Below are 21524 nucleotides of genomic sequence, written 5' to 3'. Positions count from 1 at the left end.
TTCAGGTTTTCGGGACCCGATTCCACTTAAGAACCGTCGTGTAAGGGGATCTGGTGCACATTAAATTCGTCGGGGCCAAACGTCTTCTCGCTGGTGTGGTGTGGAAGTTTAGAGAGGGGGTGCCAGCTCAGGTGTCGTCCTCGTCATCTGACCGTGGCTCAAAATGACGAGGTCCGTCCCAAAATAACCCTAGTGTTGCTTTAAAAACTGACGTTAATATAACTAAACTAAACTGAAGTTCATTAATAAGGCGCTTTGGTTCCTCTGTACTGCATGTAAAAAATGAAGGTGTAGAAAATACACTTTCTACTCTTCCAGAAATGTGAGAAATGAGATTATAAACGCCTCCCCCCCCGCAAAGAATGCTTATGGTGTGAAATAAGTAGAGGTCCATTATACAACTATTGGGATGATTCACATTCGGAATCCATAGAACTGTTGTTTATTCTAGAATGTACACCTATTATTTCCTGTTTGTGAAATCAGGATTTTGTATTCATTTCCAGGTACACTGGGGTGATTTATTCTTGATAATATTAAATTTCAACTTTATCAGAATTTAATTATCGATTAATCAATTTAAACAAATTTGGATATCGTATTAGGGACGTCACCTGATGCTAAACAAGGGAAAAATTAATTTCTAAATTCTATAGTAATTGATTTATATATAGTATTAGAAGAAGAATTGTGGAAGTAATTACAAATTAAATATCAACAAATGAAAAGTAATTTTTTTTAAATTCTAATTTTTTGGTAGATTAATGTGTTTTTTAAAGTTTTTTTTTTAAACTTATTCTAATCACTCTTTTATGAAACCATGCATTAGTTATCATCACAAAGAAAAAATTGTCCAACATTTAAGTTTTCATAATTGAATTTAGATGATTCTTGAAATATTTAGAAAGCCGTAACTGATAGCTAGAGGCAATCTGATAGCTGATAGCCCAACTAAAATTATTTACTCTAAACAGATGTCCTACGATGAAATCTCAAGTTCAGTGTGGAACAAGCTTTTAATCGGTATAACTCTTGCCAATTTGATAGGAATGTTAAGGCTGTATTAATGCATTCTTTTCATTAAAGTATCGCACTATATATTGATCCACTTCGTTTTATCAGAAAGAAAGGAAGAAAAAAAAAATTAGCAAATTTGAAATAATAAAAAGAAAAAAATACAGAGCATTATATTATTTCCCTCTTTTATTGATTTATTGTTATTTGAAAATCCTGTCGTCTAATGACTTCATCCCTGCTCATTGGTCAAAACCGGGGGTGAGATGTTAGGGTGGCGGAGGGAGAGAATTAATTTCAAGGCAACTGTACCGGACCTAAAATGGATAAATCCGAATCCACCCCAACTGTATTGACACAAACGACAGATGGGCAGAGTGGTCCGGCCATTTCCCTTTTGTTGAGAACGAGAGGGAGCGCTGCGTGTGCCGGACACGAATCCAGACTGGCGCCGACCCCCTCTTCAAACGACCATCCCCTCGAATTAATTAGAAGACAACCCTCAATACAAGCTGCTGCCCCCCCTCTGAATTGAACAGCAATGAACCCCTCACTTCAAAGAAAAGAAAGGACCTTCCATTGTGAAGGGTGTGCGGATATTAGTCATCTATAGGGAGAGAACGCTGCCTCGTACACCCCCGACGGTTATAGATGACCCACGGGAGGGAGGAATGGTTCAGAAATCAACTCGTCACCGAAGAATCTCGAGTGGGTTCATTTCTGAATTTGCGGGAAAAGTCAACATTTGTAGTCCCCCGAAAAATATATCAGTTTTTTGTCTAGCTCACACGAGGAAAAATGCCAATTGTGACAAAAAGGGAAATTTAATGACGTTTCTTTCATCATAGAATAGACAGACACGTTTTGAACAAGTCCAGAAGCATTAAACTATGGGTTTACTTTTGTCATATTCATAATGCATGTATTATTATGATTTCATGATAATGTATTCCTTAGGAGGATCAAGTATTGAGCAAATTTTAATTTATTCATGGCTATGTGAATACACCCGGCTTGCTGTTAATGAAAATATTTCCATATTTTTATTAATACAAAATGATTCATATTTTAACATTTGCCACTGGCACTGTGCCTCAACATTTATTTGTGAATGAAATTTAAGAAAAAAATCATGAACATGAGGAATGTTACAGATATCGCATCAAATCAGTTATCAGCTGTTAATATTTCGTAACTGTTGTACATCAAGGCCTTGCAGTTCGTTCTCTGGGTTAACACCTTTATTAAAGGGTGTGCGAGAAAGTTTTAGAGAGTAATCAAACTTTTTATTAGCAGATTTATTATTAGAAGAATATTATTACCAATCAACGAAGACTAATGCAGTCTGAATGGAAAGTATAATGTACGTCATCCGTGATGGCATGGCTTTTAACGTCTTGAAGCTGGGGGGGGGGACCACGTTTTAATTTAAAAATGCATCATCTTGAAACTGGTCTCTGGAACAAAGTACTTGTGTATTATTAACCCTTAAGAGCGATTGACGACAATAGTTAGAGAGTACTGGAGGGCGATCTTTAGCGTTTAATGATTTGAATGCCGTTAACTCTAAAGTACCAGAAAACCAAATGTGTATTTTGGCCTTTTTATCCCGTTCGATTAAAAACAAAATTGCATTCAGAACTACTATTGTAGCTACGGAACCGCATACTAAATTTCATACATTTAAATCACTGCGTTTTTGAGTTTACTTGCTTTTGAAAAAGCAATTACATGACAGACGATAAACCCCTTGACGGATTTGATTCCACATTTTTTTACCTATCTACACTTTAGCTGTTAAACCTGGTTACTAAATTTTATGCATCTAACTCTCTTCGTTTTATATTTATCATGCTAGCTTATATTTGAACTTTCTCTGAATAGATTTTGTTGAAAATTTAATAATTAATAATTTTGCAAATTTAAGATGAGAGACCATGTACTAAATTTTATCCATCTAGCTTAAAGCGCTTTTGAACTATCAGATAGGCCGACAGAATTCCAAAAATTCATTTTTCGGGCTCAGGGAGAGGAGGTAAAGAAGATCAAAATGTTAATTTCAAATTTTTTGACGATTACAATACTTTTCTCTTTCTATACTTCGTAAATAAAAAAGTAAAAATGCAGAAAACTGCCATTTTGTTTAAGAGACTATTATTCTAACAAGTAATATATATAAAAAAAAAATTAATTCAATTCTTACTTAGGTCAACAAAGAAAATATTTATTTTAACTTTTTATGAAATAATTATCAAAAATGTATTAAGTATCAAAAAATAAGTATAAAAAAATTGTTGATTTTCACAAGAATTGAACTCGCATTCTTCACCTTCACGTGAATAAGACTGAAATCCTTGCATTTTACCGATTGAGCTACTGCCTGCAGATTTCAATGCTCATTGCAAACTGCTAAAATATTTAAAGTACTAAAAAATAATTAAATTAAATTAATGAATTAATCTTCGAAAAACTGTGTTAACATTAAGTGCCATCCACTGCACGTTTAAAAAAAATGTATTTGAACTTGAGTGGATGAATAAAAACGATTGAAAATTTGAACAAGATATATAAATATATATAGGGAGAGTGTGAACTAATAATAGAAATTAAAAAAAGAACCGAAACTATATCGAAAAATAAAAGTTGAGATCCTAGTTTTTAATTAACAATCACACCGTTTTTGCTTAAGTCTTAAGGCTGGAATGACTGCGTAAAATGAGGCGCCTTTCTATTGCATTGCTGCAATAGAAAGGCGCTTTCTATTGAAAAAAAAAAAAAAAAAATGTATTGTAACTTTGTTGGCATTTTTTGCAATCATTTTTTTAAAGAATACGACAAAAGTGTAGTTTCATACATTCGAAAACGTTTTGGAAATTAAGTATTTATTTTATCTATTTAAGCGTTGCATTCATTAGCAAAAAAGTAAACAATTTTGAAATGCTCTTTTAATTTCAAGTTTCTAAGCGATTGAATTAAAAGTCTTTGCAGGTCGTTCTATTAGCCAAAATAATTTCAAATTTCGACTTTTTTTCTTCCGATTTAAATTGCCCATCCACTTTTTCGAAGTTGAATTCAGTATTTCGGATTGTCCTTGTATTTTGTTTATCAACAGAAAAAGAACATTTTAAAAGATAATTAAAAAACAAAAATCTCCTTTGCAAATTTGAGTGTGCATTAATATAGCTGCATAATGTGGCTAGAATGGATGAATCAATGTAAAGGGAAAAGGAAGCAAGAGTAGAAAATGCTATCGAACACTTTTATTTAATTCGATTTTTTTATACCTGTAATAATGGAATATAACAATCATTTTTTTATTTACTTCCTAATATGTTTTCAGTTTTGAAATTTAGTAAATATGTGTTCTCATAAAAATACACAGTTTGAATACCTTGAAAGCATAGATATCTATTGAAATTAATGAATTTTAATTCCGAACCAAGCTGACTATCTTATCTGAGTGTTGAGTTTGAGAAAAACTTGATCTCAAGGTTAAATTTGAAAAGAATTATAATAAATATAATGTTGCTTTTACACTAATAAAAATATTTTTTATTTTATTTTGTGAAATTTCTTTTTGTTGTGATCACTGTTTAATTATTATTTATTTTAATTAAAATCATAATTTTTACTTAATAATTATTAGATTTTATCCGTTATTCTCTATCGGTTCATCACCTTTCTGCCAGATGTATCGGGCTCCAACTTGACCCAGATTAAAATTAGAAAATTTGGTCATCTCATTTTCCAGAGCTCTAGAGATGATGACCTTCACAAAGTCTTTGGAAAATGCTTATTATTATTTCTTTTTTACGTGCAAGAGCTACTTTGATCTGATTCTATGTTTACACCAATTCAAATTCATTCCAAATTTAACCGTCGTCTTTTATGAATCAGCCAACTGAAACTGCTAGTAAGAGAATACTTGACGGATCTTCTGCTAGAATAAACACAAAAAACTCTCTGGCGATACGGCAAGTTGGACTGGGCGCCTTTTTTTCTTCCACCAGCGTCGGCGCCAAAAGTTTATCAGACGCGAACTTTGTTTGAAAATACACTTAGTCGAATGAGCTAGTTTAGGGAAAATGATGTGCATTTCGTCTTTGTTTGAGTTTACGATTAAGATCACAGTATAGTTACAGTGGCGTCAACCCTTGGCTTTGTTTTTATTCTTAGAGATTTGTATCGGCGAACATTTGGCTGGGAATTATTGAATGTCTCCCTTTTGTTTGATTGCCGCTCGATGGAATGGTGTTAACATTTCAATCATCATTGTTTGTGGAATGTCATATTTATTGAAATTTGCGCGAGGTTTTCTTGCTGAATTGGGTTGATATTGGAAGCATTGTCTTCTTCCTGACTTTGTCCTTCAAAGTGAAGGATTTCGATCGGTACGTTTGTATTAACATTAGGGTTCAATGCATACTACAGGATGCGACTGCATGAGAACAATGAAGAAAAGTTCAACACTGCTGTGTCAATCTTCCATGGATATAAGTTTACTAAAATATATCTTTCAAACTGAAAATTTTTTCATTCGGAATTCCAAACCTTAAAGATGCTGGATAATTTTTCCTAGTTAAAAGTTTTATAATTATGTATTATCAAATCCTAATAATTCCTCTTTCGAATTGTATGGAAAATTTTGGATTTGAGTAATTTGCGTTAATTATTAAAAAGACAGCGGTTGTCAATCTTTCTTACTTTAGTATTCTTTCTTTATTCTTTTATTTATTACTTTTGAATATTTTTATCATTCCTATTCCAAACAAAAGATTTTTTAACACGTTTATAAGCACATTTTCTACTCTATCTGTCATTTCGATGCAAATTTGCAATTGATTTGAAACTAACTTCTCGATGAGCTAAAGATCTGAAACTTTAAATCTAGGAATTGGATGGCAATGCAGCTTTATCTGGCTTTCTTTTCTGTCTGTTCTGCGCACATTTTGCAATCGATTAAAAACTTTCATTCCCAACAGATGACGTCTTGTCAAGTTGTTAGCTTATCGGAATGTTAGTTTAAAATCAATTGTAATTTCAGACACCCAAGCCTAAAAAGCAGAAAATAATTAATAAACGAATTTAATATATCACGTTTTTAAAACAAATTAAAAAGTATAAAATAATTTCTTTTAACCTTCATGAGGTTTATAAGATTTATAAACCTCATGCAGATTATCCCAAACGTTTGTGACTGTGAATTTCAAAATTTGCTGGATTTGCTTTTTAAATGAATAAACGTTTTAATGCTTCTTACTTTATTAGTTTGATATTGTCGTATTCATCACCTTATACTTCCCACATTGCACCCTTAATAAACAAAATCAGGTAAGATAAAAGGTATGAAGGTCTTAAGAATTTGAACTTTTCAAATTTTAAAGTTTTATTTCGAGACATTTAATGAGTAATTAAATTGCCCACATTCATCACTTTTGATTCGAGTTTATTGATCTAATCCAATATGTATTTGATATCTGTTTTCTTCATTTTGTTTTAAAATAAATAATTTCCATTTTTAAACCTTTTTAAAATTTGCAACTACTCATTAACCGAGGTTCACTGATAATTTTGCTGCCTTTCAAAACAAATGTTTGAATGGAAATTCATAACTTCATTTGACTTCGATTCGACAAGAAATTATTATTTCTATTTTAACAGTCTGTAACTTAAAACAGAAGTATTTATCATTTGAAAAATTACGTAAACATTAAAATTAAAACTGCTGATATTGAAAGTTTGGAAATAGCTGCTTTTTTTCAAACAATTCAACTCAAAATTAAACTCATCGCGAAGTGGGGTAGTTAAGTGCGTTTTCTTGCGTTATCAATCGCACGGCGGCAAAACAGAATGTACAGAACATTCTTTGCATCATCATCAGCTGTTCAATCTGGGTTTCTCGGTTATTAAGCATTTCACCCCCTGCTTCTCTGTTGCGTCTACGCAATCTACGTTACTTTCTTTGATTAGTTATTTTAGCAATAAATGAAATGCAGCAAATCTCTTTCCACTGATAGTAAAGGAATTAGTGCGTTTTTGTATACGTCTGTTGGCGCCCTACAGAGCAGCAATTTTGGGGTAACTACTATACAATTTACCGCTGAAAAAAATAAAAATAAAATGGAAATAAGCATTTCGGAGCGATTTTATTTTTAAAATGGCATTTAGTTGAAAAGTTAGTGTGGAAAAAAAAAACCGTGATGTAATTAACATCTGAAAATATTGCTGAAAAATAATTTTTTAAATTCAGAAATTTGTGATTTACATGTTACCAGATAGGAACCATAAAATTTCTTCTGTCTTTTGACAATATATCATGCACATATGCAATGCTTTGGTTCAAAAGTATATATATGTTATAATATTTTAAAATCTAATTTAAATCCTAATTAATTTCCATCTTAATTTAACCCATATTAACCTCATCGTAAAATGGTCTCTTATTTCCTGATACAATGATTTGATTTTTTTTATTTAATTAATCCTACATATGTTATAGAAAACTGTAAATTCAGCAAGTTTTCAAGTTCCGAGTGAAGGGATAAAAATTCTTAACGCTTACCACTTTCTTTTAAAGATACCTAAAATTCCCTTACCTAAACCGACACGTGTCAAAGAAATTCCTATCAGAATCTCATAGTATAAAAATCACTGAGGAAAAATTCGGTTTCTTTTGCTCTTCTGTCGCGATGTAGACTGACGTATTTCTTACCACTTATTCTTGTACATAAATCATGCCTCCCAGGATGGAATAAGTCGAAGTTAAAAATTCAAAAATGGCTTCAGTTTTTCGAATTATTTATAAAGAAAATCCTGAGATATTTAGGAAATAAACAATATATATTGAATAATTGTAATTGTTATTCTTTAATTTTTTATCAGCATATTTCAATCCGCCTGGCATGTTGTTAATGCTTTTATAATGCACATAAAATACATCGCAGTTCAATTTAATGTTTGAATCAAAAACGCATGAGGAATAATCAGAGTGAAGTTGCAGCATCGCATAAGATGATATACAGCTACTTGTTAGACAAGGGGATATGCCAGTAAACTAAAATATGAAATATTTAAAATATATATATATATATGTGTGTGATTATATATATTAAATTATATATATGTTATATATATGCTAAAGTGAATAATGTTTTAATCCAGCTGAAGTATTGTTGGATACAAAATGTCCGCACTTTTAGTGTTTGAATAGTATGACGAAAAAGAATTTGACGCTGATAACGCGCAATTAGATGGTAGATGACGCGTACATTTACGTCATGTGACTTGGAAGTTATTAGGGTCACAATGGTTAACAGTAGGTGGAAGGCCACTGTAATAACACATCTTAAATGTCTGTCACAATTTGAGTTTTAAAAACACTTTAATACAGAAATTATAAATGTGAGATTATGCATTAGAGTTCAATTGAAAGGAAACTCGATCACCATTGCTTTTGAAAGGAAGTGATCGCTAATGATAGCTAGTTTATAATGAACTGTTTATAATAAGTTTAGTTAATAATGACAGCTAGTTTATAATAAGTGTACTTTCTCGCATTCGAAATATGCATAAACTATTGTGTCAAAAAATTCGAATTCGAGATCTTGAAGATCTGCACGTTTTAGACTTCTTTGAGTTCGAAAAAGACATTTTTGGCACCATATCTGCCTGTGACAAAGATCATTCAAATCTTTTTTTTTAGCTAGACGGATGAAGTTTGGTATATGGTCTTTACACCAAATGTGTAGATTTCTTTTAAATTTTGAGCAAAATCCGTTCAGAGGAAATATGTCTGTCCGGCTGTTTTTGAATATATGTTGACACGAAAACTACAAAATGAGAAGAGCTAGATGGATAAAATTCGGTACACCGATATAACATCTATGTTGCAAATGCTTATCAAACTTTGAGTCAAATCCAACAAGGGGTTGACAGTCTGTCGAGGCTTTCGGAAACATGTTAAAGCGATAACTCAAAAATGCAATGACATAAATATATCAAATATTGTAAGGATTTGTGACTGTACAATTGTAATTTTTTATCAAATTTTGGTTTCAGTCGCTTGAGAAAAAGCGCATCGAAAACATAAATTCACCTTTATTGATTTTTATTTATTTATCCCGTTTCATTCGCTATTGAATTATTTTTAGTCTAATTATATGTGTGGAAAATTAACATTCCTACTATGTAGCATCTTATTCATTATTTATCTGTACTCTAAATAAAGGATAATATCAAATAAGCTGAATGCAAACGAAAGTCAAGGTGGAATTTAAGCTTTTAAATGGATTAATTATTAAATTGAAATTCTGATATCCGTTTTTTGATTACTTATATATGTGTATAAAATATATTTTTATATATAACTTTATTAATGGGTATTAATAATTTGTGCAATGTTTTCTGTGAATGTATTCATTGCTTTATTTTATTTTATTTATTCATTTATTTATTTTGCAGGCGGTTGCCATAGTGACTGAAATGTTCTCCAAACACCAAGAGCTCTATAAACAAGCATTAGTGGCTTCTTTTTATCCTTCCTTTATTTATCAGGTAATCACATTGTGATTGATTTGAATATCATTTATTTTAAATAAAATCTTACTGTATTAATTAGATTACGGTGTTTACTTTGCCAGTCCCCCCCCCCATCAATAGTGATGTCTGGAGATTTGAATTCGAGATCTCTGACAATCCACTGCGCATCAGCAAGTAATTGTTCATATCAGTTAGATATTTTGTGGATAATAATTTAGCATTTAGAACTTAGGTCTTCCATCTAACCTTCGTTTAAAATTATATCTGCTCCGAATTCGCCCTCTTCAAAACGGTTTGTAACTATAACTTACTTCAAAACCCTCCATCTCGATTGCTAATTTTACATTCTGTTAACACATAAAATTTAAATAAGCATTTATATGTTAAAAGAATTTTTTTTAAAAACTATGATGTATTATACTTTACACAGTATTAGTATGATCTCTTTATTGAAAAGAAAGATATGCTAAAATATTCAAAACATAAAAATTCAATTGTTTAAAAACCGTAAAATATTTTTTAAATATACAGTTTCTTGAGAAAGAGTAATTTTCTCAGTTTAATCCGTCTTTACTTGTGTCTTTCAGCTTCGGCGAGTTGACCCCAACATTGTGACCGCCATCACCTTCAGGCCCAAGTTCATCTCGTGCACAGATATCCCCAACGGAAGACCCAGGTTCGATTCTTGGTGGAAGCACAAACTGGCACAGGCGGGCGATGTTGCTCTGGAGTGGGCCTTCCATAACGTCATTTGGTACTTCACGGGAGTCTCTGCCGTTCTGGTGCACAAAGACTACCTGTCGGCGTAAGTCTTGCCTCCACATGTTTTTAATAAATGCGTTTTATCAGGAATTTATAATTTATCAATACAAATAGTAATTCAGAATTCAGAAAATAGTCCCGCTTTCGCAATGAATGAATGATATTTGTAAAAATAAATATTTTACTATATACATAAAGCGAATGGCAAACATAATCTACTGACCGACATAAACGTTGAACATTCAGACACTGATCATAATGTTTGAAATCTGTATTAAAAAAAATGGCAAATTTAAGAAACCAATGAAGAAACGCATGGCGTAAATGTCTATCGCTAGCTACTAACCACAAAATTATTTAGAAAAAAAAATTAGCTTGAAGCCAAGCTAAAAGGTTTTGACAAATTTTTTTGTCATTGAGAAAAAAAAAACTAAACTAAACTTTAAATGCATTTCTTGAAGAATTGTAATTTTTATTATCTCTCCCCCTTTTCAGTTTGTGTATAACAACAAATGGGTTTGACAATATTTCACTTAAACAGATTTTTGTTTCTAGCTATGTTATTTTCTCCATATTTATAGATTTATTTTAACAAAGATTTGCAAAAAAATTTTTTTACAAATTTTGGAATATTTTAAAAGACTTAAATTTATTATAAGTGAAAACAAATTTTCACTTAAAATTTTTCAGAAATAATTATATATTTTAAAGTTTAACAAATTTTTCATTTAGTTTAATAACCCACATTTTAATTAAAAATATATAGATTTTAAAATGGCTCCCATGTCTTCGCATACTTTTTTTTTTTTTTTTGGCTACAAATGATGTTTTTTGACAATTTTGATCTAATGTAAATTTTTCCAAATTTTGAGCAGAAAGGCTTTTTTTTTTTATAATTTATAAAACTCGTCGCACTTTTCTAAGAAAAAAAAAATCATCCAATTAAATTCTAATACCGTCGCTTAATTTTTAATTATAGTATATGCTTTTCCTATTTTTTTAATTTATTAATAGGTAAATTGGTATACATAAGTTGAAATTTTTGTAGTAGCAAATTTAGAATAAACATCTTAAAGCACGATTCTTGTTCGCATTCAGAACAATAAGAAATCTTTTGGAACGAGATTACAAATTGCAGAAATATATTTCTCACGAGGGATTTTTTTCCCCATTATTTCATAAATGTTGATTTATAAAATATAGAAGAAATAAATGAAATGAAAAAAGCGCATTAAAAATAAGTTATTTGTAAATTAAATCAATTAATTATTTCGAGTACATATTACACTTGAAATCTTAATATTATATTTTGCCGTTTCTTCCCCATATGCATTAAACATAAACGGAAATGATCTCAAAATCAAACCATTCCGTCTCCCCCCCCCTTCCATCCCTTGTTTCATAGATGACTTTTCCCCGTTTAAAATTATAACTCCCTTCCATATATTTTTAATGTGACCTCTTCAACTCCCCGACGCTCCGAATCGCAGGTTAGTCGAAAAGGTACAATCCAATAATGCGAATAGCGTCTTAGTTCTTTCTTCAGAAACTCCTCCCCTCCCCTAGCTCAGCTTCTTGAGCGTCTTGTTCACACGACGCGCGGTCGCCTTTCGAGCGGGACCTTATCGGGCCCTTCAACGCTAATAAGCCCTAAGCGGACTCCGATAAGAATTACGCCTTCGTGGCGGCCCCTGCTCTTGGGAAGGGCAATGAATGATTAATTGCTCGCAATTCAGATTAAGGAACGGGGAAAACCCATATTCAATAAATGCGAATACGTTTTGGGAAACTGTTGCGCACTTTGCATGCAATTTATTAGAAGACTTAAGTCATAGTTTCTGAAAATTAGTTCGTGTAATCGAATGCGTTGACCATAAATTATTTTTTATGTTTAGGATTTTTTATAAATAGTTTTATTTAATGATAAAACTATTTATAAAACAAATTTAAATCGTATAAATAGTGTTGGATTGAAAACCAATTCAAAGTCCAAGAGATCGGGGAAAGAGGGGTGCAGTAGCTTCTGAGCGTAAGACCCATGAGCACCCGAGAACAGAAGTTTGACTTTAGTTCCTATGAAGATAACACTCGCACACTCGCGTGCACAACCCCTTTTTACATTGGGGCTCTTTCACACATCTCACAGATAGAACACTTGGGGAAGAACAACCATGCCCGAACCAGGACTTGAACCCGGGACGCCCAGATCACGGGGAAGATGCGCTACCCCTAAGCCAGGAAGCTGGCCATCTTATTAATATAAAAGTAATATACGAAAACGAAATTATATGGAAACATATGACAAGGAATGGATGGAGTCGATTTTGTAACCTTTTTATAAAAAATGCGAAATTTAGCGCCCCATTTCCTTTAAAAAATATGGATTCTTAAAAATATAGGTGTACGGATTACCTTATTTTTACTTAAGAACTAAACATAATTTTTAAAGATTAGCTTTTAACCCTATAGCTGCTTATCCCGCGATTTCCGCGGGTTGGCAGTCAGTCCATTTTCTATTGCATCCCGGCGTTTTTCGCAGTTTAGAGTGTTTATCTTTACGATTACAGATTTTTATTATATCATATTATTATCTTGTAATATATAGTATCCATTCACTTTGTTTGAAAAATATTTGAAATGATTCGTAAACATCGCATCTAAATAGTGATTTCAAAAAAATGACGCAGTCAGGGGGTTAAAGAATTCTCCTTTCCAATTTTTATTTCTCATATACGAAGAATGAAGAAAGTATTGTAATGGTCAAAAAATTTGAACTCTAGATTTTGACGCATCTCCACGTTCCAGATCTTTCTGAGTTCGAAAAATACAATTTTGGTATTATGCACGCCTGCCTGTCTATGACAAAGATAATTGAAAAACGTTTTGAGCCAGATGGCTGACATTTGGCATGTTTTTCACTTCACATTTGTTGATATCTATGAAATTTTGAACAAAACCTGTTGAGAAGAAGTTTGTCTGTCCGACTCTTTGAATATAAGTTGACACAATCACTACAAAATTAATACAGCTGGATAGATACATTTTAACATCTATATTGTAAATTTTGAGCCATATCCATGAACATCTGTGGGTCTGTGCTTTTAGAAGCTTGTTAACGCGCAGTGACTTGAATGTATCCAACTGGTATGTGATTTTGTGACTGCAGTTTTAGTTCTATGTCAGATTGTTTAGGAAAATGGTTGAAGAAAAAACCCCGTTTGAAGCACACATTTAGAGGGTATATGAGAAAGTTTCGGAAAGATCACTCCCTCTGGTTACCAGACATAAACTAAGGTCACCCTATTTTGCTGCGTAATGGTATTTTCCGCAAGTTCGAATCATTTTGCTGGCTTCTATATTTCTTCCAACCATAATGGAAGCAATCATTATTTCATTCCGTTCCTCTTGTTTTAACTATTATAGCACTTCCCTTCCTCCTGCTACCCATTTTCACGTGAAATAGTGTTTATTAATAATGGAAATTTTCGGTTAGCTTAAGAATCAAACGATTCGAGTTTAATAAGATTTGTAGAAATTATTTTTGATTTTACATTTTATTTTATGATAGTTCCACTTGAAGGGGAGTGGAGTTTGAAATAAGCAAAAATGGGTGAAAATATGACATTTTATTTTTAGCATTTCATCTTCGAAATAGATGTTTATATTCAACTGAAAGCATTATAAAATGTATTGTTCAATAAAATGAATAGTTGAAGGGCTTAGAGGGAAAAAAATGCATTTGAATGATTTTTCACAAAATGACATTGTAATTAGATTTAAATGTCTTTGAAATGTCCCAGGAGTCTTCATTTTTGAAGAAATGAAATAGAATGGATAATAAAGATTTCGGTTAAACATTAAAAGAAAATGGGGTATGCATTTTATGTTTCGAGTTTGTCTCATTAAAAGTCAATTTTTGTTCATAAAAACTTAAAATTCTTATAAAATTCAGTAAGTGCACATAAAAATATTTCTAAAAAACGAGCATTTAATTGGAATTATAAAATCGTACACAATTTTGTTCTAAAAAATTAAAAATGAAGTCGTCGTGAATATTTTGAAGTTTTTAAAAATTATATATCTTTTAATTTTTTTAAAGAATAATATATTTCGTTTTAAAAAGTTTTCTTAAGAAAGTTGACATATTTATATTTTAATATATATGCATAAAAAAAATGCATGACTTAAATGAATAATTTGCAAACGTGCCTGTTATCCACTGTCCCCTTAAAGGAGAACAGCTTAGGGATAATTTCGTATTCATTTATAAAGAAAGCTAATAACTATTTGTTATAATAATTGGAAGGATCGAATTGAAATGGAAGTCAGTGTAAATGAGGTCCTTTTATGAAATGGGGCTTCACAAAATTAGTTTTAAATAAACACGTATGTATTCTCATCTGTGGAGATTCGACGAAACTTTCTGCAATATTTGTTATCAATACGCGTAAAAGATGAAAACCAGTCCACAAATTCTTTCTTTGTGGATGGTACTAAGTATTTTGTTTTTTAAACTCTTACTTTAGTTCTTGATAGTGTTTCACTTCTTACTTCTTCATGATCTTGGAGAAAATTCTATTTTTTTTTTCTACTACTAGAGACTACACTCCTGCGACCCGCTCATCCATTTCCAAATATCAGGTTGTGATTTTTTTTTAAGGGGGTGGAGCCCCTACATGTTCCCAATTCGCTTCGTTCGCTCACCATAAAGTTGTGTATTTCTGCTGGTACAATGTTAAAAGTAAATGTAACTTATTTTTGAAATTAAGACTTTTTGGTAACAGAAATATACTATGAAATGTTAGAAAACAAAAATATATAATTCTAAGATGTTTAAAAATCAAAACTATATTATATAATTCTATTTTGATATGATACATTTAATCAAAATGGGTCGATATAATATTAATAAGATTAAATAATCTCCGAAGAAGGCAAGTATTAATAAGATTCATTGAGTCAATGAATCAACTTTGAATAAATGTATTTTGTCACAAAAGATACTAAATTATTTTTTATCAAATTAATTGAATTAAATTACTCAACAATTCAAAGAGCTTGACGAATAAAATAATAACGAATAAAATGAATGCTTGGTGAATAAAATGAATTCTTTACTCTGTAATAATAAATTTCAGTTAAAATCCATTTACATGATGAATGCATCTCCAGAAACCTGCCCGATATTTCGGAATCGCAATGAGTTAGATGGATAATAATTGGCACATGGTTTTATCGATAGAATGGTTCGATGTTTGTCCAATTTTTAACCAAATCCTTCCAATGGTTGATTATCTGTTTATGGGAATGTGAAACGTAATAATTCTAAACCAGAACGAGATAGATTTACCAAATTTGGCAGAGGTAGATTTTGGAGAGTGAGAAGATAGCCTCAGGGGTGATTTTTGGTCATTTTAATGAACTAAATGTTAAGCGAGATTTTTCCTTAATAACACCTAAAAATACTGTACAAAACCGATTTTCCTTTAAATATTAAAAATGAACGTTGCTAAGTGAGTTGTCGCATCCTATTCTTCCCGAAATTTGGCAGTTTCCTTTTAAAAAATTTCATACATTTTTCAACAGTGGATTTTATTGTTGCGTTGAAATTCAAACACTTTTTATTGCTTCGGCAAATGGCATGATTTTTTTTCTTTGTTGAATGCTAAGGAAGAGAGATTTTGCTTATTAATGGCTCGCATAGCCCTCTTGAGAAGGTGGATATTACATTACCGCAAAAGAAAATGTGCAATTAGAAATGATGAATCACTCAGACACTCAATTTTTTAGAGCACTATGACGCCACGAGTCTCGACTCCATTAAAAAGGCTGTTGAATATAATAAACAGAAAAGGTGTGAAGCTGTTAAATAACTCTGTCTTAATGTTTGCCATCATTTGATACTTAAAAATACTTTATTATGGGAATCTGAAACGCGTAATATGAAAAAATGTTAACACTAGGTTTACGGGACGCGTCATTTTGACGCATTCCGAATTTTTTTTAGGAAAATGGCAAAAACCTTTCGCTTTTTTATTTTATCTCTTGTACTGACTTTTAACCGTTGAACGAGGTAAATATATATTAGTCTTGAAGAAAATATTGAAATTCTGTATGTGGAATATGTACGGATGTGCGTCCATTTGATGCGATCGTAATGTAAATAAAATTTTTCGTAAATTAGTTTTACCCATGCGAATTAATTATGAATGCACCGACTATACCTCGATCCCGTTACCTCAAATGGAACAAGCCCGATAAGCAACGGTAGGAAGAACGGAACGCAGGATGTGAATTGTGTCAGAGAGCAAAAACATTTTGCAAGTTGCAGTTGCTATTAGTTCGAGTATTAAAAAATAAAGTTATATATATATATATATATATATATATATATATATATATATATATATATATATATATATATATATATATATATATATATATATATATATATATATATATATATATATATATATATTGAATTAGTAGCTTTATTATGAAACTCAATTTTATACTATTTTTACAAAAAGCCCTTTTTTATCATTTAAATATGTCTACAAGAGGAAATAAAATTTTGAAAAACATAGTCATTATTAGATATATGTATTCGTTCTTGCGTCAAATTAACCCGCGTCCGTAAAATGAGTGTTAATTCAAATTTAACACAATTAATATTCCTGACGGATATTGTTTGCATCACTAAAGAGGACTATTCATAGATAAATTTATTTATATTATCAAAATGATAGCTTTCCTACCTAAAATCAACAAATGCAAAAACACGTTTTAAATTCTCTTAATAATTATAATAAATGTATTCATTTGAATAAATAAAAGGCGTAAGAAATGAGATTAAATCCTCTTTGCTTTTGACACTTTTCTAGCGTATTAATAGTCATTCATTTTGAACTAATGCTTGTTGTAAATTTCCGCATTTACTTTATGTGTTTACACTTTGGTGTTGCCAATTTTTCCTCGTTGAAATATTCACTCACCATGTTGCTGAAGTTTATTTATCGCGATAACACCGTTGCCAGCAGGCACATCATGTTTTCGGCCGTAATTAAGAAAAGGAAGGTTATGGTTTTTCTTTTTTCTCCGGAATGACTGTTCGCTGTCAGTAGAATTTCTGTTCCTCTCGATCAAGAACGTGGGGGGTAAAAGTCGAAATAGTAGTTGTATATTCTCATATCTGGAATCGTCTGCGCGATGCAAAATTTGTTTACGAGGTTCTGGCGGCGTTTCTTTATTTCGAATTTCCGCCATGGCGCCAAGAGAGCTGCTGCTTATATTTCCCACGACTACTAGTTTTTGGAAAATAGCTAGTATATGTTTTTTTTCTTTTTCCGTGGACATCTTGTGACCTCTAGTCCCCTTGTTTATTAAAATGCCAGTTGTTCTCCATTAAACTGTCTGCAGGAGATAGTTCGCTGTCATTGGAGGTTTTAAATAATAACCGCGGAAAAAACATTTTCAGCGAAATCGTTTGCCGTAAATGATTCTATTTAATTTTTGAATTATGCATGCATAAATCTTGTAGCCATTAAGTGCAGGTTAACTTTTTGTCAACACATCAATAAAATAATTCTTTTTTTGGAAGCCACTTCAGATTATTTCCGAAAACTATAACAGGAATATCTTGAAACTCTTTCCCTTGGTTTTTTTTTTTTTTTTTTTTTTTTTTTTTTGTAATTTCTGTTGGTGTTTGATTGCAGCCTTTTCAGACATGGACGCTCATATTTTTGTAGATTATATTGAATCAATTTTATTAAAATTGATATAATTGGAAAAAAATTGAAATAGAATATTTCTCTGGGGATACCGTGAATTGATTTATTTATAGAAATATTGGAAAAATTAAATATGTGTGCAAATAAAGAGAAAAGAAGACTTAAATAAAAATAATGACATACTACAACAACACAACGGCGCAAATAATATTAAAGAAAATAAAATTGAAGCCCTTATTTCAGAATATAAATGCCTTGATATATAATGTGTGTTATCACTTCAAACTAAATTAATCTTCGAGTCAACTGGCCCCTAGCCACAAAGTGGTCAATCACTGACCTTCCTCCCAAACAGAAGAGGTGGTGGGAAAATGTTAATATCGATTTTCGGCTTTGAAATTAAAAAAAAAAAAAAAAAAAAAAAAAAAACGATTAACATGAGTGAGAAAGTTTAAATACAATTTTTTTAAATATAATTACTATATATTGAACTGTCGAATGTTAAAATAGTTTAATTAGAACAGAAGTGAATTAAAAAAATGTATAACTTTGAGTAAATATTTTTTTTTAATCTCAGAGAAATATTTGTGAGTCTATGAGTATGTATATTTGAAAGGAAATGCTTGGTAACTACAAATTGACTACTCCGACCTGTCGGAAGGCACACGGAAAAACTTGAATGATCGGATCGCCGCAACAGCAACACTAGTGGGAACTGTGGTTGAGTCCTAAGGGCCATCACCGGACACAGTACAACCCTTCCCTAAGGAAGTACGTCCCATCATCGATGGGAGGAGCCAGACACGATCTTTTCATTTACCCACCAGGGTGACGAGAACCAACCACCACGACGGAAGCCTCTCATCCTCAATTACCAGGTCCCCCCTCCTCAGGACTGAAATATTTGGTAAAAATATCAGATTACTATTTGCAGAATTTGTCAAAAACAGAAGTCGTCAAAATAAATCAACATAAATACACTCCTGTCTTCCGAATTCGCAACCTCCCGCCGTACCTAACCCCCCCCCAAAAAAAAAACCGTTCTATAAAATACTAATTTCAGATGGTCTTATAATGGTAAATTTTCAGAAAAACAGTGATGAAAATTAAATTTGAAATTAATGTTTTGTCTCATTTATCAAATCTAACTCATTTTCCGATTACTGTTACGCTTGTGGACACGACTACTTATAATAATAAACTAAAATGATTCGATTTTCTAAATTTATACAGGGATACTCTGCAATAGGAACGCGCATGTTTGTATATAATTTAACCCTTTCGCGGCAAGAACTCTCAGAAATGAATTGCGCTCTAGGCAGCCGGCTTGGAAGATATATGGAAGATCTATTGAGCTGACAACACGATACGCTAGTCATTTCGAACGCGGTGTGCGGAGCTGATTTTGCTCGTCATTTCCCTGAGGCGGCTGGTCGTCACGCCGATCAAACAATAACATTAATAATTATAACAATTTTGGTAATATTTAACAATTTTTAATAGCTTTCCTTTCTATGATATAATTTAAAGCAGGGTTCAATACATAATCCAACATTACAGTTTTTACATTCAAATCGTGTTCCAGTTCGCTTTTTGTGTTTGCTGCAAATCACACATTTCTGCCGCTTTCCATGATCGGGGCAAAATTCGTAGAGAATTATATTTGAAAGCTGTGTAAAAAAAAAAAAGAACTCTCTGCACAAGAAGCGTGTATTGCTTGCACGTTGGAAGCAAACGACTTAATGGGCATTATTGGGTATTTACTGATAACAAATTGAGGTATCCACCACGAATTTATTATGGCAATTTATCCTTGTTTTGATTTATTTGTTGTTTTTCCATTTAATTGTTTATTTTAATTTACATAAAAACTATAAATAAAATAAATAATAATTACTCCATGAAAAGAAATCCAGAACACCGCAACACATAAGAACGAACTAAAACCATTACCTATAAAAACATTTTAGAAACCAAGTTCAGGGTAGGATATGCCATAAATGAAATGCGCCAAGAAGCGCTGTCCGTTCGGAGAGAGCAACTCTGTCTGAGCGCCTATAGGTGCTGTTCCCTCAGAGTGAGCATCTATAGCTGAGCTACTAAAGGCGCTGTTCGCCGCGAAAAGGTTAATATAAAGCTATTATTTTGATGCTAAAATCATAATTAAAATTTCATACCTCTAGATTAGCAGTTCATAACCTTTCGTTATTCCCTCCAGTAGATACCCTTTGATTCACCTTTTTATTTCTGAGTACCCCCTTCTGACACCCCCCTATTCTGTATAAAGAAAATTTTGTTAATAATTTTAAGTGCTTGGGGTAATATAAAGAGTGGAACGATATGACTTAACTTAATAATAAGTGTCGGATTTATTTTTTATTTTTAAATTTTATTCCATTTTTGTGATAATTCTCCGTAATGACAAATGAAAAACGCTTTGAAATAATTGCGCATTAGCTTATAATGAAAGACGGCGATAACTCATTGTGGTAATCAACTATTCAAAAAAAAAAAACAATTTCATTTGCGATCTTTGGTTTGATTCATGGAACTATTTGTAAATTTAGGTTTATCTCATGTCTGGAACGTCGTCAATCGTACAATGATATTTGCTATTAACACATTGCGTACGGCGCTCTGCGCGCTCCCAGGGCCCGCACATTTTTGAACGCTCTGGTCATGCTCGGCAAGCAATAAGATGCATATATGCACATTTTTAATTTGCACTTGGCATTATATTTGTATAAAGTATTCTTAAATTGTACTATATATTTTATACATGTATTTATTATATAAGATTTTTTTTTTTACATTTTAAGTATTATTTATTTCACATACTTGAATAATGCTTTAGTGTGATATTTGGTAAAGCATATTCCTTTTTGCAATGGTTTTCGGCATGATTCGCAGGAGTATCTTGTTTTAAGACATTAAAGACCGCTCACGAATTTTCTCATGTTGCGTGTCCCGTTTGTTATTGCTTCATAAATAACAAAGTTATGATGATTTTAGAACGTACAAGTTTGCCCCAAAACTTGCTTTCCTTGGCGTATGTCTTACATATTTCTTTGCGGTCCTTGATGTGTTAAATATATGCCCCTGGTTGGTTATGCATCGATTAACCGAAAAAACATGAAAACGAGATATTTCGTGAGCCGGCCACACAGCTCCGCCTGCTAAAAACGAGAAATCTCGTGACTCGTACGCATTGTGTTAATATATGCTTAAGACAAGAATATTCTTTTCATCAACTATGTAAGTGAAGGGTATTAAATATTTTATTTCTTTAATCCCGATATCTTGATCCACTTCTTGCCTTACTACCCAGGCTTATGGATTTTGCATAACTCTTACTTTCCACACAAATTTCAGGAAATATTTTTTTTTCTGTCGCTTTAAAGAGACACAGGATATAAAACGAGTTATTACCAAAGATGTCTTCGCTTTTTATCCTGCACTCCTTATTTGAAATAGAAACTA

General features: G+C 31.8%; 1 protein-coding gene across 1 annotated transcript in view; it reads left to right on the top strand.

The window, feature by feature from the left end:
- LOC129975704 (glycerophosphodiester phosphodiesterase 1-like) overlaps window positions 1–21524 on the top strand; it is a 69445-nt gene that overhangs the window by 40533 nt on the left and 7388 nt on the right. Inside the window, exons 4-5 of the mRNA XM_056088857.1 lie at window positions 9475–9567; window positions 10140–10357. Of these exons, the coding sequence (XP_055944832.1) occupies window positions 9475–9567; window positions 10140–10357 (311 nt within the window). The remainder of the gene's footprint in view (window positions 1–9474; window positions 9568–10139; window positions 10358–21524) is intronic.

Source organism: Argiope bruennichi, chromosome 7 (genome assembly GCF_947563725.1).
Source record: "Argiope bruennichi chromosome 7, qqArgBrue1.1, whole genome shotgun sequence".
NCBI classification, from domain to species: Eukaryota; Metazoa; Arthropoda; class Arachnida; order Araneae; family Araneidae; genus Argiope; species Argiope bruennichi.
Note: the sequence above shows the minus strand (reverse complement) of the source record. Positions and strands in the feature narration are given on the sequence as shown.